Source organism: Gopherus evgoodei, chromosome 9 (genome assembly GCF_007399415.2).
Source record: "Gopherus evgoodei ecotype Sinaloan lineage chromosome 9, rGopEvg1_v1.p, whole genome shotgun sequence".
NCBI classification, from domain to species: domain Eukaryota; kingdom Metazoa; phylum Chordata; order Testudines; family Testudinidae; genus Gopherus; species Gopherus evgoodei.
In genome coordinates this window covers 29,362,274-29,386,917 of record NC_044330.1, presented here as the reverse complement: position 1 = coordinate 29,386,917, position 24,644 = coordinate 29,362,274, and the positions used below count along the sequence as shown (strand labels likewise).

The 24,644-nt window shown below is 46.8% G+C and overlaps 1 protein-coding gene across 9 annotated transcripts in view; it reads right to left on the bottom strand.

The window, feature by feature from the left end:
- The window catches only part of HLTF (helicase like transcription factor), a 139,166-nt gene that overhangs the window by 78,984 nt on the left and 35,538 nt on the right, over positions 1-24,644 (bottom strand). For 8 of the 9 annotated variants that reach the window (XR_004001977.1, XR_004001978.1, XR_004001979.1 and 5 more), the window contains 5 exons: positions 23,187-23,312; positions 21,851-21,963; positions 21,215-21,395; positions 18,291-18,371; positions 9,133-9,228 (listed from right to left, as the gene is read on the bottom strand). Coding sequence is in view for 5 of the 9 variants with exons in the window: in XM_030575346.1 (XP_030431206.1) it covers positions 9,133-9,228; positions 18,291-18,371; positions 21,215-21,395; positions 21,851-21,963; positions 23,187-23,312 (597 nt within the window). In the remaining 4 variants the exon portion in view is untranslated. Of the gene's footprint in view, positions 1-9,021; positions 9,229-18,290; positions 18,372-21,214; positions 21,396-21,850; positions 21,964-23,186; positions 23,313-24,644 lie in introns of those variants that run through there. The other variant, XM_030575344.1, reaches the window with a different exon arrangement.

Sequence of the window (24,644 nt, the reverse complement as noted above, 5' to 3'; positions counted from 1 at the left end):
CAACAGTTACAAAGGTGAGTAACCGTCTTTTCTTCTTCGAGTGATTGCTCATATCCATTCCAGTTAGGTGATTCCCAAGCCTTACCTAGGCGGTGGGGTCAGAGTGAGATGTGGCAGAATGCAAAACTGCTGAGCCAAAGGCTGCATCATCTCTAGACTGTTGAACCAGAGCATAATGCGAAGCAAAGGTGTGGACCGAGGACCAGGTAGCCGCGCGATGTATTTCCTGGATTGGGCCTTCCTACACGAGCCAGGAAGGCAGCAGATGAAGCCTGAGCCTGGTAGAATGTGCGGTGAGATGGTCGGAGGGAACATGAGACAAGTCATAGCAAGTGTGGATGCACGCTGTCACCCAAGAGGAGATCCTCTGGGAGGAGACAAGTAGGCCCTTCATTTGGTCAGCCACTGCAACGAAGAGTTGGGGCGATTTACAAAAGGGCTTTGTCCATTCGATATAAAATGCAAGCGCCCTACGGACATCTAGGGAGTGCAATTGTTGTTCCCGTTGAGATGAGTGCGGCTTCGGGAAGAAGACCGAAGGAAGATGTCCTGATTGGTATGGAAGGCCGATACCACTTCAGGGAGGAACGCTGAGTGTGGTCGCAACTGCACCTTGTCCTTGTGAAAGACAGTATAACAGTGGGTCCAAAGTGAACGCTCGAAGCTAGGAGACTCGTCTGGCCGATGTAATGGCTACGAGGAAAACTGTCTTCCAGGACAGGTATAGCAGTGAGCAAGTTGCCAACAGCTCGAATGGTGGAGACATAAAGTCTGTTTAAGACTAGGTTGAGGTCCCAGGTAGGGGCAAGGCGGCGTACTTGGGGATATAGGCGTTCCAGGCCCTTGAGAAATCTAGTAACTATAGGGTGCGAGAACACGGAGTGGCCACTCTCCCCTGGGTGGAAGGTAGAGATGGCCGCCAAGTGTACCCTCAATGAAGATACCGCCGGGCCCTGCTGCTTAAGAGACCAGAGGTAGTCCAAGATGGTAGGGATTGAGACCTCAGTGGGAGTAACATTCTGCGTTCCGCACCAGCAGGAGAAACGCTTCCACTTGGCCAAATACGTTGACTGAGTGGAAGGCTTCCTGCTACCCAGGAGTACTTCTTGTACTGAAGCAGAGCAACGCAACTCTGACTGGTTTAGCCACGCAGCAGCCATGCCGTGAGGTGAAGGGCCTGCAGGTCTGGGTGGCGAAGACTGCCGTGGTCCTGAGTTATGAGGTCTGGGTGGAGTGGCAGGGTAACTGGGTTGGCTATCGACAGGTCGAGCAGCATGGTGTACCAGTGTTGCCTGGGCCATGCTGGAGTGATCATGATTAGGTGCACTCTGTCCCTGTGGAGTTTTAGCAGGACCTTGTGAACCAGCGGGAACGGTGGGAAGGCATAGAGCAGCTGGTTCTTCCACGGCATTAGGAATGCGGCCGAGATCGATCCTGGTGAGAGACCCCGGAAGGAGCAGAACATCTGGCATTTCCTGTTTGCGCGGGAAGCGAACAGGTCTATGTGGGGAAATCCCCACTTCTGGAAAACCAAATGAATAACATGCGAGCGTATCGACCACTCGTGGCACAGGAAGGACCTGCTCGGTTGTTCCCCCAGAGTGTTCCAAACCCCTGGGAGAAAGGACGCTACCAGGTCTATCGAGTGGGCTATGCAAGAGTCCCAGAGTCGGATGGTCTCCTGACAAAGGGGGGAAGATCAAGTCCCTCCCTGTTTGTTTATGTAATACATGGCCGTTGTGTTGTCTGTAAACACTGAGAAACAAAGGCCTTGTAAATGTTGCTGGAACGCCTGGCACGGCAGGCGGACTGCTTTCAGCTCTCGGACATTTATGTGTAGCGCCAGTTCCTGAGATGACCAGAGGCCTTGAGTATGAAGGCGTCCGAGGTGAGCACCCCAGCCGAGGGATGACGCATCTGTCATCAGGGACACTGAGGGTTGGGGTGGATGGAACAGCAGCCCTGCACACACCAGGGAGGGAGTCAGCCACCAGTCTAGGGAGCCTAGAGTGCTCGGGGGAACGGTGACTATCATGTCTATTGGGTCCCTGCCCGGGCAGTATACCGAGTTGAGCAGGCAGCCATGTGACCTAGGAGACTGAGACAAGTGCGAGCTTAGGTCGTCAGGGAGTTCTGTAGACCTCGGATGATTGTTGCCATTGCCTGAAACCGCGGCTGTGGTAAGTAGACCTTGGCTAGATTGGAGTCCAGGGTAGCTCCTATGAAATCTAACTTCTGCGTGGGAACCAGAGTGGATTTCTCCATATTCATCATCAGGCCTAGATGTGTGAATAGGTCCTTGACAATGCCCACATGCTGGGTGACTTGTGTCTCAGAGGCTCCTCGGATGAGCCAATCGTCCAGATACGGAAAAACGCGCATCCAACGTCAGCAGAGATATGCGGCGACTACGGCCATACACTTTGTAAATACCCTTGGGGCCGCAGAAAGGCCAAAGGGCGGGACCGTAAACTGGAAGTGCTGATGGTCGGCTATGAAGCGAAGGTACCTCCTGTGCGGAGGAAAAATGGTGATGTGAAAGTACGCGTCCTTCATATCGAGGGCAGCATACCAGTCTCCAGGATCCAAGGACGGGATAATGGTCCCCAGGGATACCATGTGGAACTTCAACTTTATCATAAACTTGAGTCCTCGCAGGTCTAGGATAGGTCTGAGACCTCCCTTTGACTTGGGGATTAGGAAATAATGGGAGTAAAACCCCTTGCCCTTTTTGTCCTTTCTTACCTCCTCTATTGCTCCCATGGCGAGGAGCATCCACACCTCTTGCAAGAAGAATTGCTCATGAGAGGGGTCCCTGAAGAGGGACAGGGTGGGAGGGCGGGGCTGAAACAAATTGGAGGTGATATCCATATTCCACCGTGCATAGGATCCAGAGATCTGAGGTTAACTGGGACCACGCCGGGAGGAAGTAGGAGAGACAGTTGGAGAAGGGAGGAAAAGGATCCTGGCCTGTAACGCTGTCCTCGGGCGCACCTTCAAAAGTTGGACTTTGGCCCCGCTGGTTGTTTCGGGGGACCTTGGTTTTGGCCCCCTTAGGGTCCTGACGGGCGTCTACACCCACCTCGTCCACGCCGCCTCCCAAAGTTTTGTCTGTGTCTAGGCACAAAGTACGGGCGGTGAGAGGCTGGGGACGGAAAGGCCTGCGTTGGGTCACCAGCGTATGCATTCCTAGAGAATGCGTTATGACCCTATTGTCCTTCAGGCTTTGCAGTCTAGGGTCAGTCTTTTCCGAGAAAAGACCTTTACCATCAAACGGCAAGTCCTGGACAGTATACTGCAGCTCCGGTGGGAGGTTGGAAACCTGCAGCCATGAGATGCGTCTCATGGCAACACCCGAGACCAGAGTCCTGGCTGCTGAGTCGGCTGCATCTAGCGAGGCCTGGAGGGAAGTTCTGGCTACCTTTTTCCCTTCCTCCAAGAAGGCAGCGAACTCTTGGCGGGAGTCTTGAGGGAGTAGCTCCGTAAACCTACCCACCTCCGCCCAGGTGGTGTAATTATAGCGGCTGAGCAGGGCTTGTTGATTTGCCACCCAGAGCTGTAGGGCGCCTGCTGAGTACACTTTGCGGCCGAGCAGGTCCATTCGCCTAGCCTCTTTCCACTTCGGGGCTGGCGCCTGTTGGCCATGGCACTCCCTCTCATTAACGGACCAAACAACTAGTGAGCAGGGAGGAGGATGGACATACAAATACTTGTACCCCCTAGAGGGTACCATGTATTTACTCGACTCTCCTGGCCGCAGGAGGGATAGAGGCTGGAGATTGCCATATAGTGTCGGCATTGGCTCGGATGGTCCGGATAAATGGTAGAGCCAATCTGGTGGGGGTACCTGCCGACAGAATGCACACTACCAGGTCCTCTACCTCTGGGACCTCCTCCACCTGGAGGTTCATATTGAGTGCTACCCTCCTGAGGAGGTCCTGATGGGCTCTCAGGTCGATTGGAGGAGGGCCCGAGGAGGATGTTCCTGCCACCGCCTCATCTGGAGAAGAGGAAGAGGAAATGCCAGGAACGAGTGGGTCCTGTGTGGCCTGTTGCTCTTGGGCAGCCTCCTGCTCCAGTGGGACCAGGGAGACCGGTGAGTGGACTGGTGCTTCCTCCATACCACCCGGAGGGGGACGGCTAGCTGTAGCCTCTGGCACTCGGTGCTCTGATGGGGCAGAGCGAGATGGAACTACTGGAGCACCTTGGGCCTGGTGGTACGCCCAAGGTGTCCAGAAGGACCACTGATGTGGGCCTTGGTCCTGGATCTGGGCCTCTTGAAAGACTCCGGTGGGCACATCAGAATCGCAATCCTGAGCATAAGAGTTGTCCGCATGGGACGACACTGAAGTGTGTCTGGATGGCCATGGAGGAGCGGAGAAGCCCTGGGCAGAGTTTCTGTCTCTAGCGGACCTTGCTCAACTCGGCACTGGAGACCAGTACTGGGAAGCATACCGGTACCGGGAACGAGATCTGGACCTGCGACCGGAGCGGTGCCGGGAGGTCGACCGAGATCTTGAGGCTCGACATTGGGAGCAGCTATGGGAGTCTCGGTGCCAGGAGTTGGAAAGGTGACGAGAGTAGCGGGCCAGCAAACGGGATGCCGACTAGTGCCGCAAGTGTGACCGGTACCGAGGAGAATGGTGCCGGGACTGCAAGCGGCGTCAGGAGCGGGAGCACCGTCGGGACCTAGAACGTCCGCTGTGCCGACAGAAGGTGGTCTTATCAAGGCCGGCTTGCCTATAGACTGTATTACCTGCACCGGGGGTAGAGGCAGCGTCGGCTCTGTCATGGCAATCAGATCACTCGCCGTTGAGAACGTCTCCGGCGTGGATGGGATAGTAAGCTCTACCGCGGCTCGCACCGGGGAGCTAACAGGCGCTGGACTCAATGGTCCTTGTGGGACCGGAATCGACGGTGCCGATGTTGTCGGTGCCGCGGCGAGTGTCGGCACCAAGCGATCCAACTTAGACGAGCTCTCTGGCTGCAGTGCAGGCGGCACAGAAGCAGCAGGAGTCTTAGTCTTTCTCAACCTCAGGGAGAGGGAGCGGTGTGGAGCCGACTTCAGTGCCGGCGCCGGCCGGTGCCAAGAGGCCCTTGGCAGTACTGGCGCGGTCCAGTGCCGAGGAGGTGCTTCTGCCCGCCGATTGACCGGTGCTCGGCGCCGAAGGCGGAGGGGTGAGAGCCACCTCCATGAGGACCTGTTTAAGTCTGAAGTCCCGCTCCTTTTTTGTTCGTGGCTTGAAAGCCTTGCAAATGTGACACTTAGCTGTCAGGTGCGATTCCCCGAGGCACTTCAGACAAAAGTCGTGTGGATCTCCTGTCGGCATTGGCTTGCGACAGGCCGAGCATGGTTTGAAACCCGGTGAACCGGGCATGCGCCCTGGCACCGGGTGCAGGGAAGGGGCTAATCCCCGAACCCCTCTTAATTATATTAAACTAAGTATAACTATATAAAAAGTTTACAACTATGTACACAATAATTAACGAGAGAGCTACAAGTAGCTAGGGAAGTGGAGGTCAGCTAAGCCGCGCTCCACTGTTCCAACGGCCGACACGGGCAGTAAGAAGGAACTGAGGGGTGGCTGGGTTGGCAGGAGTATATATCCTGTGCCATATGGGCACCACTTCAGGGGCGCCCAGCCAATCCACCGAGTGTTGCTAGGGTAAAAAGTCTTCCGACGAACGTGCACGCAGCGCACGCACACCTAACTGGAATGGATATGAGCAATCACTCGAAGAAGAATATATGTTGCCCCCTTGAAGAGCAGCAATAAAGGGCAAAACCACTGAACACCCCGCCACCAGAATTAATTTTAATCTGCTTCACTCCAGCATGTCTACACAGCAAAGAAAAATCTATGGCTAGCCCACACCAGCCAACTTGAGCTCACTTGGGCTGCGGGGCTGTTTCATTGCTGTGTAGACTTCCGGGCTTAGGCTGGAGCCTGAGCTCTAGGACTCTCCCAACCCACACATGGTACTAGAGGCCGGAATCTAGCCCAAGCCCCAGAGTCTGGACAGCAATGAAACAGCCCTGCAGCCCAAGCCCCACGAGCCCAAGTCAGCTAGGACAGGCCAGTTATGGGTGTCTAGTTGCTGTGTAGACATACCCAATGAGGCTACTAGTCATTTCATAATCTAACGTCCGGAACAGTCATAATTCTACCTTAGCATTGTTAGGTCAACATATCTCAGGACAAATTAAAGGTTAAAAGGCTGATCAAGAAGAGCATACAATAGCACCAGTTGATGTGTAACCTGGTGAGGTTTTCTTCGGAGTGGGAGGAGGAAAGTTAGGCAGGGAAGATTCAGTGCTAAACCCACCTCTGATCCATAAGCAAAAATGATTTCCTACTTCTAACCACACTAATTGGATCCACAAAGATATCAAGGAAAACTTAATTTGCCAAGGGGCATAACTGCATACGGGTGACCTGCTTGTATACACCTGCTCTACATTTGTTACAGCATGAGGTTTAATGCATGAGTTTATACAGTGGTCATATGGGATACCTGCTTGTGGCTGACTGGGGCCATACAAGCTATTTAAATGGCAAATACTAAGAGTCAGACATTAAGAGTCATCACTGCTGAAGCTATTTTCTTAGGCCTTGTTACTGGCGGTGGTAGAACTGGCTACTATGACTCCTCCCTGCCTTGCCCCACACATCAAGGCAGCATCCAAATCTTGTCAGTTCCTCCTCTATAACATCTCTAAAATCTTGCCTTTTCTTTCTTACCACACAGCTTAAACTCTCACCCAGGCCATCATCTCCTCAACCACCTTCTCCCTAAGCCATACAAGCCATATTAAACCATACAAGTCATTCAAAACAAAGCTGTTAAAGATCATGCTTTTGCCTGCCTTCACCATATCACTCCTTTGAGTTCCTCAACTGGCTCCCCATTTTACAGAGTTCAAGCATCTTGTCCTCATCATCCAAGCCCTTCCAACTTATCTGCACGTGTTATCTTATGTAATGCTCTCATACAGTTCTTCCCCTCCATCCTTTGTGCATAAAACGTTTACCCCAACCTAATTCATGAAGGTCCTATCCTCTTCTCCCTAAAACATATTTGTACAGTAAGACCTGCATGAAGTCATCACCTGATAATAGCTAGGTAGAAGGTAAATTCATGCAAATAACTAGGTAAATGTGAATTACCAGTTAGCTTCATCCTCCCTCCCCATTCCATACTATTATTTCTCATACACACTTGTTGCATCTTGTTTTAAATTACATTTGTAATCTGCTGGGGCAAGAATCATGTTTTTCTACCTATTTATGGAGCACCTAGCACAACGGGACCCTGATTTTGATTGAGTGCCTTTGGGCACTATGATAATAGACTAAATAAATATTGCCACCACCATGGAATTATCCAGTCATGTTAAGTAGCCCTTCCTGTTAGGACCATTAAACCAGAAGGAAAAATATAAATATAATGGATATGAATCTGTTATTTTATATCTGTACAGAATAGGAACTCCTACCCTTTATATTTAATTTTAAGAATTTAAACTATTCACCCAAAACTAATCTCATTGGATGTGCAGTTGCTGTGCAGTTACAATTTTGCACTAACAGCTAGAGTACTGACCAGCTGATGGTAAATGGAAAGAGGAACATGTCAAAAGCAAATTTTGACCCACTTCCCTGTTACTAGAAACCCTTCTTGAATTTCCCCAGACACATAATTCCCTGCTTCCAATTCTGAGCCCATGCTAGTTGAGCCAGGTGTCAGTTATCACACTGGAGGGCAGAATGGAACAGTAAGGAAGCACATGTCTGGGGACAGAGGCAACTGGGAGGAGGTAGGTGGGAGAGGTGATACCCAACCTCAGCTCTTTGGTGCTACTTACTAAGTTTGAAAGAACAGAACCATAGATTCTCAACTAACATTTGAGTAATTTTTAATCAAATTGCTCCTTCCCCTGTAAATCAAGTTCTAGACAGATCAGTGTTCCACATGGCATCTTCCAACTTATATATATAAAAAAGTATTTAGTGATGAGGGGAAAAATTATAAAGTTTCTAACCACTTAAAAAGGAAATTGTAGTTATTTTCCAAGTGGGGGTTACAAAAAATGCACAACATACTTGTATACTGCATACAGCAAAACTATATATAGTGGCATATTCCAAACTCCAAACACATGGATTGGTTACATACAATAGTACTAATGCCAAAACTAGAATGTATGTGTTCTTTCCCACATAGCGCAAAAAAAAAAATCATATAGAATTACAATTTTTATACACTTAAATTGAATTCTATTTAACAGAAGGAAAATATTAAAATGTAAGTATTTTATATTTACAGTTAAAATAGTTCACTTTGATAAAATCCTGGAGACTCTTGAGCATTCATTTCCTGTTGCAACTGTACTTTATACACAAAAGTGTCTTCCTCTGTTTTACTTATAAAATATTTTATAACTACCTATACAGACTGACAGAAAATAAATCCATAATTAAATATTAGTCTTCACAAGGAGTTACACATTTTTAGTTTTGCAATTACTATAAACTATCAGTCCTGAAGCACAATGAACAAGACCTGACTGGTTAAAAGGAAGTTTTATGTTCTAGTCTGCATTTTATTTACATTTTTTAATGTCTCTATTCGGGAGGCGGGGGGGTGGGGACAGATGGTCATATTTTCAAAGAGTGCCAGAAAAATACAATTTTCATTTTCATTCTAGAAATAGGTCAGAAATTTACAAATAAAAATGCACAGTGAAATAAGTTATATAATTCTGTTTTGATATTTTTGGTCCACTTCTCAAATAAACTACTTGTATGCAGAAATGCTGTAATGTTTGAAATATGACTTTTTATAAAAGTTTAATGACTACAAAAATATTTACAGAATTTAATTAACATTTAAATAGTGAAACCAATTTTTATTCTTTTCAGCTGATTTCACAGTCTATATTCTATCCGCCAAAGTACTTTAACAGCATAATTATAAACACACAGAGTGTGTGCACATAAAAACTAATGCCACATCAAATATAGTACTATATCCTTTATTCAGAAAGAATGATTGACCTATCCTCTTACAAAATTATAAATCAATCAGAGTCTTAATTTCATTGATCTTGGTTTGTTTTACTTCACTTACAGTAAGCTTTTTAGCTGCAAAGGCTCCTGCTGCAAGTTCCCTCTTCTTGTTCTGGATTTTCAGCATATTTTCTTCCACTGAGTTCTTCACAATGAACTAACATACATTAAAAAAAAAAAAAAAAAACACAAAGTAAAAGGCAGACATTTTCAAAAATGGGTGCCTAAATTTAGGCACTTAAGTGATTAATTAGAATTACTCTGTACTTAGCACATTTGAAGTCAGGCCACTTATTTAAGTGCCTATGTATGGATTTAGAAATATAGGCCTATGTTTCTGGAAATTTTACCGATTATGGTAACGCTCTGAATGAAGTGCAGTTCTATCATTCACTTACTTTGCCAAAAGAGCAAGTGACAAAGTAAAACAAATCTTGGGTCTTGGGGGAAAAAAGACGGTTACTCACCTTTGTAACTGTTGTTCTTCGAGATGTGTTGCTCATATCCATTCCAATTAGGTGTGCACGCACTGCGTACATGTTCGTCAGATGATACCCTAGCAACACTCAGTGGGTCGGCTGGGTCACCCCCTGGAATGGCGCCATTATGGCGCCAGATATATACCCCTGCCGACCCAATGGCCCTTCAGTTCCTTCTTGCCGGCTACTCCGACAGAGGGGAAGGAGGGCGGGTTTGGAATGGATATGAGCAACACATCTCGAAGAACAACAGTTACAAAGGTGAATAACCATCTTTTCTTCTTCAAGTGCTTGCTCATATTGATTCCAATTAGGTGATTCCCAAGCCTTATCTAGGCGGTGGGGTCGGAGTGAGATGTTGCAGAATGCAAACTGCTGAGCCAAAAGCTGCATCATCCCTGGACTGTTGAACCAATGCATAATGTGAGGCAAAGGTGTGAATCGATGATCAGGTAGCTGCCCGACATATCTCCTGGATGAGAATATAGGAAGGCAGCAGATGAAGCTTGAGCCTGAGTAGAATGGGCAGTGGGGTGGCTAGCCGGAACATGAGCCAAATCAAAACAGACATGGATGCAAGATGTCACCCAAGATGAAATTCGCTGGGAGGAAACCAGCAGGCCCTTCATCTGGTCTGCCACCGCTACAAAGAGCTGAGGTGACTTTCGAAAGGGTTTTGTTTTTTCGATATAAAAAGGCAAGAGCCCTGCGGACGTCTAGAGAGTGCAGCTGTTGTTACCGACGCGATGAGTGCAGCTTTGGGAAGAAGACGGGAAGGAAGATGTCTTGATTGACATGAAAGGCAGACACCACCTTAGGGAGGAAGGCGGGGTGTGGTCGCAGCTGTACCTTGTCCTTATGAAACATTGTATATGGGGGGTCCTCTGTCAGGGCCCGAAGCTCGGATACTCGCCTTGCTGAAGTAATAGCGACGAGGAAGGCCGTCTTCCAGGAGAGGTACAGCAGCAAGCAGGTGGCTAGCGGTTCAAAAGGAGGACCCATAAGCTTGGCTAGAACCAGATTGAGGTCCCAGGTAGGGGTAGGGGTCTTACCTGCAGGTACAAACATTCCAAGCCCTTGAGGAACCTCGAAACCATGGGGTGAGAGAAGACTGATGGCCTGTCCTCCCCCGGGTGGGAGGCGGAGATGGCTGCCAGATGCACTTTTATGGAAGAGACCGCTAGGCCATGTTCTTTCAGGGACCAGAGGTAGTGCAGGACAGTAGGAACTGGTACCTGCATGGGGACAGTGTTACGTTGAGCGCACCAGCAGGAGAAATGCTTCCACTTGGCCAGATATGTCAACTTAGTGGAAGGCTTCCTACTGCCCAAGAGTACCTGTTGGACCGAGACAGAGCAACGTAACTCGGACCAGCTTAACCACGCAGCAACCATGCTGTGAGGTGAAGAGACTGTAGGTCTGGATGGTGAAGTCTGCTGAAGTCCTGAGTTATGAGATCCGGCCAGAGTGGTAGGGGAATTGGGTCTGCCACAGAGGTCGAACAACATGGTATACCAGAGCAGCCTCTGCCACGCTGGAGTGATCATGATCAGGTGGGCATTGTCCCTGCGGAGCTTGAGAAGGACCCTGTGGACCAGCGGGAACAGTGGAAAGGCGCAGAGTAGACGGTTGGTCCACGGTATCGGGAATAAGTCTGAGAGGGAGCCCGGTGAGCGCCCCTGGAAGGAGCAGAACACATGGCATTTCCTGTTCTCGCAAGAGGCGAAGAGGTCTATGTGGGGAGAACCCCACTTCCGGAAAACAGAATGGATGACGTCCGGACGAATTGACCACTCGTGAGACAGGAAGGATCTGCTGAGGTGATCTGCCAGAGTGTTCTGAACTCCTGGGAGAAAGGATGCTACCAGATCGAGCGAGTGGGCTATGCAAAAGTCCCAGAGCTGAATGCCTTCCTGACAAAGGAGGGAGGAGCGTGCGCCGCCCTGCTTGTTTATGTAAAACATAGCCATTGTGTTGTGTATCAGTGTTCACGGACACACAACGGCCTTGGAGATGCTCTCAGAACACCTGGCACGCTAGACGAACTGCCCTCCGCTCCCGCACATTGATGTGTAAGGTTAGTTCTTGAGCTGACCACAGGCCTTGAGTGCGGAGGCCCTCGAGGTGGTCACCCCAACCCAGAGATGACGCGTCCGTGGTTAGGGCCATCGAAGGTTGCGGTGGGTGTAATGTCATCCCTGCACAAACTAGGGTGGGAGTCAGCCACCAGGTTAGAGAGCCTAAAACATTCGGGGGAACAGTGAGGATCAAGTCCAGGCTCTCTCGGCCTGGCCAGTATACCGAGGCAAGCCACGTTTGAAATGGACGGAGGCGTAGCCTGGCGTGTTTGGTCACAAAGGTGCAGGCGGCCATGTGATCAAGTAGGCTGAGACAAGCGCGAGCCGATGTTGTCCGGAAGGTTTGGAGGCTTTGGATAATTGTAGCCATCGCCTAAAAACCAGGCTGCGGCAGGCAGGCTCTGGCCAGAGTGGAGTCCAGAATCGTCCCGATGAAGTCTATTCTCTGCATGGGTATCAGAGTAGACTTCTCTATGTTGATCATCAGGCCTAGGCTCCTGAAGAGGTCTTTGACGATGTACAGGTGGTGTCTCACCTGTGACTCGGAGGTCCCTCGAATGAGCCAATCATCGAGATACAGGTACATGTGCACCCGACGACGCCGGAGAGAGGTGGCGACTACGGCCATGCATTTTGTGAATACTCGCAGAGCCGCAGAAAGGCCAAATGGAAGGACCGTAAACTGAAAATATTGATGGTTGACCACAAAACGGAGGTACCGTCTGTATGGTGGGTAAATCGCGATGTGGAAATACGCGTCCTTCATATCGAGGGAGGCGTACCAGTCTCCAGGACCCAAAGATGGGCTAATGGTCCCCAGGGATACCATGCGGAACTTCAACTTTATCATGAATTTGTTGAGTCCTCGCAGGTCTAGAATTGGTCGTAGACCTCCCTTTGCCTTGGGGATTAGGAAGTATCAGGAATAAAACCCCTTGCCCCTCAGGTCTTTTGGTACCTCCTCTATGGCTCCAATGGTTAGGAGCGACTGGACCTCTTGCAAGAGGAATTGCTCGGAGAGGGGGCCCTGAAGAGGAACGAGGAGGGAGGGTGGGAAGGTGGGGCTGAAACAAACTGAAGGTGGTATCCCAACTCCACTGTGCGCAGGACCCAACGATCCGAAGTTAGGTGGGACCACGCAGCAAGGAAATGGGAGACGCGGTTGTAAAAGGGAGGAGAAGGATCCGAGAAAACAACTGGTGGGCCGTCTTCAAGTGTCCCATCGAAAGTTCTGTTTGGGCCCCGCCAGTGGTTTGGGGGGGGGCCTGATTTTGCCCCGCTCGGGGGCCAGACTGCCTTCATCGATTCCCTCAGCCACGTCTTCTGCTGAAGTCCTGTCGTGGCCTAGACGAGGGGTAAGTACGGTGAGGCTGGGGCCGGAAGGTCCTGCGTTGGGTCACTGGTGTGTGCATCCCCAGCGAGTGCATTATTACGCGACTGTCCTTCAGACTTTGTAATCTGGGATCAGTCTTGTCTGAGAAGAGCCCCTGGCCTTCAAAGGGCAAGTCTTGAATAGTTTGTTGTAATTCAGGAGGAAGGCCTGATACTTGGAGCCAGGAGATACGCCTTATCATCACTCCTGACACCAGAGTCCTGGCCGCAGAGTCCGTGGCGTCCAGAGAAGCTTGGAGGGAGGTTCTCGCCACCTTCTTACCTCCTCAAGTAGGGCCTAAATTCCTGGCGGGACTCCTGGGAAGAAGCTCCGTAAACTTCCCCAAGGACCATGTGTTATCGTTATACCTACTTAGGAGGGCTTGCTGGTTTGCCACCCTAAGTTGAAGGCCCCCAGCCGAATATATTTTGCAGCCTAGGAGGTCCATGCGCCTAGCCTCCTTGGGAGCAGGAGCTTGCTGGCCATGACGCTCCCTCTCGTTTACCGATTGAACTACTAGGGAGCAAGCAGGTGGGTGTATGTAGAGATACTCGTACCCCTTGGAGGGTACCGTGTATTTTCTCTCTACTCCCTTGGCTGTGGTGGGGACTGAGGCTGGGGATTGCCAAATGGTGTCCGTGTTTGTTTGAATAGTATGGATAAACGGCAGGGCCACTCTAGTAGGTGCGTCTGCAGATAGGATGTCCGCTACAGGGTCCTCTATTTCAGGGACGTCCTCCACCTGCAGATTCATATTCTGCGCCACTCGTCTCAAGAGGTCTTGATGTGCCCTTAGGTCAATTGGGGGAGGGCTGGAGGAGGATGTTCCTCCCATAGCCTCGTCTGGCGAGGCGGAAGAGGAGAGGCCAAAGACAAGAGGGTCCTGTGGGGGCTCCGGTTCTTGAGGAGTCGCGTCAGACTCCGGTGGGACTTGGGTGTCTGCAGCTGGTACCAAAGCCTCATCTGTACCCATGGGGGGGGAGGGCGACTTACGGTTGCCTCTGGTGCCTGGTGTTGTGACGGGGCAGACCGTGGTGCAACTGAGGGAACACCTTGGGCTTGGTGGTACGCCCAGAAAGACCACTGATGAATCTTTGCTCGTGGCTCTGGCTCTCAGGAAACATATGGCTGGGGACATCCGAGTCACGATCCCTTGGATAGGAAATGCTACCCGCCTGTGATGACACTGAGGTGTGTTTCAACGGCCAAGGTGGTGCCGATAGACCCTAAGAAGGAGCCATGTCTCGGATGGTCTTTCCCCGGGACGGCACTGGGAAGCGGTACCGCGAGGGTGACCGGGACCTACGAGCGAAGCGGTGCCGGGAGGTCGACTGGGATCTCGAGTCCCTTCGCCTGGAGCAGCTGCGAGATGCGCGGTGCCGTGAACGGTGCCGGGAGTCAGATCGGTACCGTGAGTATCTGGCAGGTGAACGGGAGGACGAGCGGTGCCGCGAGTGCGACCGGTACCACGATGGAGAGCGGTGCTGGGACTGCGAGCGGCATCGGAACCGGGATTGTCAGTGGGACCGAGATCTTGAACGATGCCTCTCAGCAGCTCCCACGGAGGGCAGCCTCAGCAAGGCAGGCTTGCCAATAGATTGGATGACCCGCACCAGCGGTGCCGGGGGTTGAGGCAGCACGGTCTCCGTCATCGCGATCAACTCCCGTGCAGTGGAGAAGGTCCACGGCGTGTATGGGGGAGCAAGCTCAACCACGGCATGAGTCGGGGAGCTTTCGGGCACCGGACACAATGGCCCCTGTGGGACCAGAATTAACGGTGCCGCACTCGGCGGTGCCGCAGCAGATGACTGTGCCGGGTGATCCGTCGTCGACGGGCGCTCCTTCTGTGGTGCGAGTGGTGCCGAAGCAGCCAGAGCATTGTGTTGCTTCCTGGGCTGCGGGGACAGGGAGCAGTGCTGAGCAGACATCGGTGCCGGTGAGGGTCGGTGCCGTGGCTTCTTCGTGGTACCAGAGAGGTCCAGAGCCAAAGGAGCGCTCCTCACAGATGCCGGTTGAGTGCTCGGTATTGACGCTGCAAAGCTAAGTGCCGCCTCCATGAGGAGCTCTTTCAGTCGAAAGTCCCGCTCCTTCTTCGTCCTCGGTTTAAATGACTTACAAATGCGGCACTTTTCAGGAAGGTGGGATTCCCCTAGGCACTTGAGGCAGAAGTCGTGAAGATTCCTATTGGTATCGGCTTTTGGCAAGCCGAGCACGGTTTGAATCCCGGTGACCTGGCATTAGCCTGGCTCCAGGGTGGAGGAAAGGGGCTAATCCCCGATTCCCCCTCAACTAAATACACTAACTATACATATACACAACAACTAACACTAACTACAACTGTAAAACTCAAACTATAAACACAATTAACAGTAAAGAACAACGAGTAAGCTAGGGAAGTGGAGATCAGGAAAGCCGCGCTCCACAGTTCCAATGACCATCACGGGCGGTAAGAAGGAACTGAAGGGCCGTTGGGTCGGCAGGGTATATATCTGGCGCCATCATGGTGCCACTCCAGGAGGTGACCCAGCCGACCCACCGAGTGTTGCTAGGCTAAAAATCTTCCGACGAACGTGCACACGGCATGCGCACACCTAATTGGAATCGATATGAGCAAGTACTTGAAGAAGAAGGAGTAATCTCTCTTTTGCCTCCGTTTTGATTATTGGAATAACCAATTCTTCCTACTTGCTGCTGATATCAGAAGAGGAACAACTCCAATTTCCTAAATGAGATTCCCCTGGTTGGTGGAGGAGGAGGAGGGAACAGACAACTGGCTGGTGAAGAACAGATTAGCAGCTAGGAGACCTGCAGCGACGTAAGGAAGAGCACTTGGGTCCCTCCCAAAAAAGACCAACACCCTGGCTGGCTGGATAATAATAGCATGCCTAGGGACCTACAGACTTGGGTAGTGGCTAGATTCCATTCAAACTTCTGGAGCTTGAAACACCCTGGGAATCCAGAGCACAGAAGCTCAGATTCCCCTCACAGCAGTCCTAGTGGGTGGCCGGGCAGGGGTGCTTTCTAGGATCTGTGACAGAATGGTGGCAGTGCAGTAGTACATGAAGATTTTTACAACACTGTTGCAAAGGCTTATACTTTTGCTCTTTAAACTGAAAGCAAGAGCAAGTCTGTTCATCTGTCTCAGGTAAAAGCTATTTAGCAACACAAATTACAAGCAGTTCATGAAGAGTGGCTTCTGGGCCTGTATGCACAGTGAAGTCTATCTGCTGCTGATCAGCAGAAATTGGAGTTGGTGGCCAGGGTACACTCATGTGCCATGAGGCACAATGGGTCATCTGCTCCAAACCAGCAGCCAGAGGGGATCCCTTTTTCTCCTATAGGGCATGCAGTGACTAAGGAGATGGGGCCATAGATGATCCAGCAGAGGTATCTACAGTGAAAAGATCCAGAGCTGTGGAGGATGGAGGAGACATGGATGGAGCAGGAAGCCAGACATCAGAGTGAGGAGACAGAGCTGGAGCAACAGAAGCTTGCTGACCTGGAGAGAATACAGGCAGCTCGAACAGGAGATGAGGATCAAGTCACTCCCATGGGACCCAGAAGGAAGGACATAAGCGTGTGCCTCATCAGGGGCTAGCATACAAATAGATGAGGGAATGGGCGCCATCACTCTGCCTGCAGCTGAATCACTATGGACACTAATGTTTGTTCTGGGATTCTGACTGTGGAAAATTATTTATCTTGATGTGTTTTCCATAACAGTGTACCGGGGTCAAATTATGAGGGTTCAGGTACAAGCCCGTCATGACTAGACTCAGTAGCTGAGGGGGAGAGCTCGACATCTACCTTCACTGGGGAACTGAGTCAGTGCTGAGTCTCTCTGTGGCACAGCTAAAAGGTGCTATGGCTCAGAATCGTCTGCGAGCAGTGAGATAGTGGTACAGTTAGGAAATGCTGTGGACCAGAAATTCACTAGAAGTAGGGAAGATTACTGGGGACGGTGAGACACTGGCGCAGCTAGAAGGTGCTGTGGACCAGAATGGCGCTGGGAGAAGGGAAACTAGGTATGGCTGTAAGATGATGTGTCTCCGAGCTCTCCTGGAAAGAGGCAGACTCTGGGTGCTGAAAATGCTGACAAATCCATGCTACCCAGTAAAGACGGGAAAAGCCCAGACAGGTTATAACCACTGTGGCAAGTGAAGATGTTAAGGAGAGGGAAAGGTGCCCTTTAATCTGTGGGTTTAGCGTGGTCATGAGAGATATGATTAAACCTATGGGGGATGAGAGAAGGAAACGCCTCACTTCTCCCCAAGGGGGAATTAACATGGGAACTAACCTATGACTGTATTGTAGTTTGATTATTGGAACAGTTTACTAGCTGAATGAATGTATGAAGTTCAAATTAAAACGCGGATACCCTGTCCAGGCAGAGGGACTTTAAACCAAGATCTGTGGAGTAGACAGCAGCTAATCCTACTGGGTCTATATCAGGGGAAAGCTGTGACACAGAGGGCCATTGGTACCAGCTGACAAAGGATTCACTGTCCTGTAACAGCAACTCCTAAGCCCGACAAATTCACTACAGCTAAACACACTGCTTTCATGGTATGTATCCATAAATTATATCCTGTAAGGTCTCTAACAAAAACTTATATCATACTAATCCTCAGTCATCGCATCATGTATGGACAGATGATATTTAAGGAGTTGTGTACATGTAGTGAAAATATAAAGACTGTCACCAACTAAAGAAGAAAACAGGTTTCTTCCAGACAGGAAATAGGATGTATATTCACCTATCTCAGAGCCAAATTTATTTATATATATATTAGTGAACAGAGGAATGGTAAGTCACTGGAGACTAACCCACAGGGCTTATCCTGCCCTGAAGAGATTGTAATGATTGCTAACAGACTGGTGGTGTCAGGGAGCAGCTGACACCCGTTAGGCATCAGCAAGTCTTGCTCTGACTGGAGATGGTGAGGAGTAAGAAGGTGACTCTCAGTCCTGGGCACCTTGAGAAAGCATCACCCCTACCCACCTTAAGATCTCAGCCAGGAACAAGCAAACTCTGCTCCAAAAATTAATATCATCTCTTCAGAGAAAGGGGTCATACTCCCATTATTTTTGCAAAACTTTCACAAAATTTCACATTTCTGTAAGTGAGGAAAACGTAGCCCAAGCGAACATTTAAAAAAAAATGGAATCCCAACTGAAGTTATAGTTGTGTTATACTATAGCTATATCCTCTGCCCAATTCTTTTAAATAAAGAGTTGTTTAAGAGAACATCACTCCTATATCAAAATCATAGTAGTTCAGACAGCTCACCTTAGTGATAACAACATCTTGCTTCTGGCCAAGTCTGTGACATCTGTCAAAACATTGGTCTTCTGCAGCAGGATTCCAAGCCTATCAATGATACATGATCATCAATCTAAACCTTATGGTGAACAATTAGTTTTTCAAAACTACACTTCCAGTACATTAAGACATGAAGAAATTTAAAAAATGAATTCACTAAAACATGTTACCATAACAGTATGGCCCACGATAAAAGTAGCCAAGTGATTAGCATTGTTTATTTTCATCAATAACTGTTATTCTTAGGGAATGTGACACGATCACACTATTCTGTATAAGGATGTAAGGTGGATTAAAAAAAATTAAGTAAAAACATCATTTATATTTCCAGTAAAACCATGGATGAGTTTGTAATCAGGACCAGCAAATTCCAGCAAGACTCCATAGATGAAAAGTTCGCTCAGTTCATTTATGCAACCAGTTCTGCCTTTTGTTTTGTTCAGAACAAACATTCCATTGACATGGTTCAGTCATTACAACCAGACTACACTCCACTCAGCAGAACAGACATTTCTGGAAGGTTGCTGGATACAGTGAATGAGAAGGAAACTGAACAGCGTACATAAAACATTGATGAGAAATTTGTTAATATGAGGCTTGATGGGTGCAGCAATGTACACAATGATTTAGTAATATGTGCTTGTGTGACAACAGAAAATGGGTTTGTCTATCTTTCAGAAAAAAATGATACATCAGGAAATGCCCATGCAGCAGAGTACTTAAAAACAGGCAGTAAAAGCTGAACTGAACAAAAATTCAAGTGTCAAGCACATAGCTTTGTCACCAACAATGCTGCAAATATAGCAAAGATGAGCAGAAATCTAAAAGAGGGAACTCGAAATGTATATAGGTGCAGTGCTCGTCTGATGCATCTTTTATCCAGACTTAAAGTACCACTCCAGGAATAAGTAAAAATGTTGCTGAAATTGCAAAATACTTCATCACTTTTCGTCAGCTTCACTAAAGAGAGCGAGATCCAAACTAATTACTCCCCAATGGTGTACAATTGAATTCAGAGGTTGACTGCTTTGAGCTATTTATTTAAAAAAAACTTGCCTATTCTGACGACAATTTGTGATGAAAACCAGGACAAAATAAATGGAACTATCATAGCCAAAGTAGTCAGAATCAGACTAAAGGGAAATGTAGAAGATATGCTGAATGTCAAAAAATCCATTTTCATTGCCTTAGACAAACTGCAGAGAAATTACTGCTGTATTGCTGATCCAGTTGACTGAAGAAAGACTCCACACAAAAGTTAAATTGCAGATAGGAAAGAAGCGATGGATCAAGCACTTACTCCACCTCAATTTCTTGCCAATATTACCAACTCAAAATACTAGAGTAAATATCTCACTATTGAAGAAGATGCTGCTGCTATGACATGGCATCTAATCTCATCAATCATGCCAACCATAATAGATTTCAGAGCTGGAGGTGAACCATTCAAGTAATACATGTTAGCTGAAGATATTTTAAAGAACATCACACCACCAAACTTGTGGTAAGTCCCTAGCTAAACACCTGAACGTTGAAGTGCTAAATCAGCTTTTGACAGGAATAGCGTCTTCTGCAGGCACAGAAAGAACATTTTCTTCATTTGGACTATTTATTCAAAAGTTGAGAAATCAAATGGGAGTTGGAAAAAAAAAAAAAAACCAGGAAAAATGTCTCTCTTCCAGTCTATGAATAAAAACGATGAAAGAGGGGATGAGAACTACTGATTTTAAAAGTATGAAGAACAGCGTAAGTGATTTAGGAGACTGTGCTCTCATTTTCAAGATACTTACGTGAGTAGGAACTTTAGCTCCTGTCTAAGCTAATCCTAAAAATACAAGGTGAATCACATCATGCACAAGTGAAACAAACACTGCCAAGAAGTTTGTCTAGCAGCCATGGTCATCAAAAAGGAATATGGGGCAGGTGAGCCTGCTCCACCCTTTATGCCCTCAGTGGGGGACACAAGAGGGTTTAGAAGTGGCCCCAAAAGAAACTGCTGGGGGGGGGGGGTGGAATCTGATCTCATGACATGGGCTGCATGTGCTCCAAGAGTGGAATCTGCGTGGACAACACAAAGAATAACCTTGTGTTCCTCCATCTGCAGTCACTTCATATCAGGAGTGCTAACTCAAACAAAGATGTTTAGACTGAAAATGGCTCATGCACAACCGCAGTCTGCTGCACTCTACAACCTGATACAAAAAATACAGGACTTCTGAATTCAAACACAGTGCTATTCCCCTCTTCGATGCCTCTCAAAGAAGAGAAACATAGAAAGCAGGACACAAAGAACAACAGATAGAAAAGAGGAATAAATATGTATGAGAACCGACAGTGATAGTTTTTAATGTCAGTACCTCACATGACATTCCACTAAATTTGACTTTTAGCAGCCAGCTCTCCTACTATTGCACAAGTAGGTCTGCCTTTTCCAATTTTTTTTTTTTAAGAATACAAAAAGAGTGCTACATTACCAAAGAAAGACACAAGATATTCTCTTCTTCCTCTATCTGCCCCTCGCCCAGGTAGCACTGATGTAATTAATTCTTAGAGTACGTCGACACTGCAATTAGACACCTGCAGATGACTCTGGCTAAGGGGCTATTTAAATCCAGTGTAGACATTCAGGCTCAGGCTGCAGCCCACACTCTGGGCCCCTCCCACCTCCGAGTCCTAGAGCTGAGGCTCCAGCCTGAGTCAGAATGTCTATACACAATTCAACAGCCCTTTAGCAGAAGCCCTGTGAGCCCAAGTCAGCTGGCCGAGTCCAGGGTTGGGTTTTTAATTGTAGTAAAGGCTTTACAGCCACCCCTTCCTAAAATCCTGAGGGAACAACAACTAGTTTTGCATCTATCACTGTCAACATAATCAGTGTTAAGTCTATTACTTACAGGATCCATTAAAAACACTCGTGAAGCAGCTGTCAGATTTAAACCAACTCCACCAGCTTTTAAGGATAGCAGCATTATGGTCGGGGACCCTGTTTGGCTGTCTTGGAAGCTCTGAATTGCTTGCACCCTCTTCTTCTGTGCCATGGACCCATTCAAACGAGTAAACACAAACCCCGATTCTCTGCAGTAAAAAAAAAAACATTTATCAAGTTACTATGACAACAGGAAATACATCTACACCTCTACCCCAATATAACGCTGTCCTTGGGAGCCAAAAATTCTTACCACGTTATAGGTGAAACCGCATTATATCAAACTTGCTTTGATCCGCTGGAGTGCGCAGCCCCCCCGAGCACTGCTTTGCCGCGTTATATCCGAATTTGTATTATATTGGGTCACGTTATATCAGGGTAGAGGTGTATTTAAAATCCTGACCTCTGCTATGAATGTTTAAAAGGTTATGTTTCTAGTCAAAACAGAAATTAAGATACATGCATCTATACCATTAAACAAAGAGTAATATAATTCTCTAACATTCTAAAAGAAAACACATATTTTGTCCAATTAATTTGAAATGGACATGTCACAGACATTGCAGCCATTAAGTAGTACAAAATTATAATTAGTTCAACTTACTTCAGTGGTGTTTCTATTAGAGACAGGAAAGTGGTGAACTGAGAAACAATCAGACACTTTACAGCTGGATTCTGCTTCCTTAGGTCTATCAAAGCATGCATTAGAGCATTGATCTGAAATGCCAAAAAATAAGATTTATGCAACAGGATTAGGATCCCAATCTTATGGATACTTCAAAAGCTTTGTGCTTAGGTACTGTGCTGATGGCTGATAAATTATCATTTTAGCCTGTAATAAAACAGGATAATCCTAAAGACATTTTTTTTTAGAACAACTCCTGAAAAGAAAATAAGAACTGGCCAGTTTTTATGGTTATAAAGGTGGCTACTGGGAGGCTGGCAACATTTGGAAAAAATTTCCTGGAGGAATTAATATCAATCTAATCTGTGTATTCAATGCACTTTTCTCCTACTGACAAGTGTCAACAACCTTTCTCAGGCCAGAAAGCCTGCAAAGACGAAGGACGTGGACCTCAAAGCAGTGACACTGAGATAGGGGTTCGGGGAGGGGGTGGAAACCAGTGCTATAGAACATCAGGGAAAAAGGAAGATCAAAGATTCCTTCTGGAGCTGAGAAGAATATAGAGTGACCTCCCTCCACCTTTGAGCCCAAGGCCAAAAATATTTGTTCTTCAGTTTTTATAACTGTCAGGACAGAGATATTTTTAAGGGCTCAATATATACTGCCTTTGAAAGGGCAGTAACCTTCTTGAAAATTTTAATTAAGTTTATTGAGAAACAGTCAAATTCTGCAATTAAAACCAAAAAAAAGAAATCAAATGAAGGCAGGAAAATTTCAGATTTGGCAATAAGACCTTGTTGTACACTGATGAGGTTGAGGCTAAACAAAAAAAGATAGACATAATCAGCTACATAAATTAGTGAAATAATGTTTCTTAATAAAACATTTGTGAAATATAATGTGAGAAGCTCATTTATTTAATTTTAATGAATGAACCTCAGGAATTTTAAGAATTTTCTAAACAAATTCATTCATTTCTGATGAATTAAAGATAATTTACTTATATTTAGTTACAAAATATATCTTCAAAAGAAAAAAAACATTAGGATTTCTGCTTTTACTGAAACAATATTTTAATTAGTACACTCCACAAACAGCCCTTCACTAAGGAAATTCTAGGTCAACAACATTACTTAGCTGCAATTTGCACTACTTTTGTCTATTTCCTTTTTGCAACCAAGGCTTGTGGTAGGATTTTATGCTTTTAGTATATTGTATTAACTTGATGTATACACTGAAAATTCAATTTTAAAGCTTAGAAAACTACTTCTATACAACGTGCTAGATTTCACTACACAAGACAGTGTGAAATTACTTTTGAACTGGATATCCATTCCTGATCACCCTTCTTCTCAATGCTAGAATCCGACTCCTCGGGAGGACATTCTACCAAATGTTCTACTCGAAGTTCGTTCCTACAAAGAGGACATTTGGCATTTGGCTATAAAAGAAAAAAAAAAGAAAAAAGAAAAAAAAAGTGAGTTGAAACATTAGGAAAAGCACTTTCTTCATCTTAGAACAGATTAAGAGCATTTTCCTCCTAAAAGCTACTTTATCACTTGCGCATCAAAGAGTTCCAAGACTGCCATTATGAAGTACATTCAGTGAAACTGAGGACTGCATTCTCATCCAGGCTAATTCACACATGGTACTTTTTTCCACAAGATATATAACTCCTCCAAACCACATCTGACAGACTCTGTAAAAGCACTACACTGACATTTCCATTTTAATACTATTTTATTTACACTTAAAAAAAATTGCAAATATTTGTTTGAAACAACCCAAACATTTATTTATTTTAAACTTTGAGCTATATATGGTATATCATTCAGACCCTCTGGAAAAGGGAGGGAAGAGAAAACCTCTGTCTTCAAAATATTAGAAGCAGAAAAATAAACCATTTTTTAAAAAAAATCTGAATTCTTGGATCAAGGATACTCTTCTCTCTTTGCAATTAATCTTTCACATTTCATTTTTAAAGTTAAGGGTAGGGATGTGCTTATGCTATATTTAGGGGCAGATATTCGGACACTGCCGGTCATTTTTTTAAAGCTGCAAATAACAACAGACATAATTTTATGCCTGCAAATATTTGCTCTCACTGAAATGGAGACCTGGTTAAGGCAGAGCCAAGAATTTCTCTGTTAACATTTCTATGGGATTGTATTCGACAAACATAGTATGGATTGTCTGTGGTGCTGGAATGGAGAAGGGCAAGAGTTCTAGTCTACCACTCTACAGAAAGGAAAGGGAAACTTTTTACCAAAAAAAAAAGACAAAACAAAACAAAAAAAACCACCACACCTAACAGTGGCTTTAACAAAAAACTTCTGGTTTGAGGTTTTGACTGCTGAATTATGACAAGAGAGAATGACATCCATGTAAGAAATAAAGCGTGACAATTCTGAAATAATTATTCTCCCCTGGCAGTTGACTAACACAAGACTACTCAAAAATGATAGGTTTCACTATAGTGTTTGCAATGTTGTAGCTATGTTGGTCCCAAGGAATTTTTTTTTTTTTTTTTTTAAGTACATCAGAAGCAGGAAGCCTGCCAAACTGGCAGTGGGGCCAATACACAACAAAAAAGTGTTAAAAGGAGCACTCAAGGATGACAAGGCCAGTGCAGAGAAGCTAAATGAATACTTTGCATCAACATTCACTACAGAGGATGTAGGAGAGATACAGACGCTCCCCAACTTACGCAACTGTTCCATCCAGAACGCCTTGCGTAAGTCAAATTTTGCGTAAGTCGGGGACATATACCTGA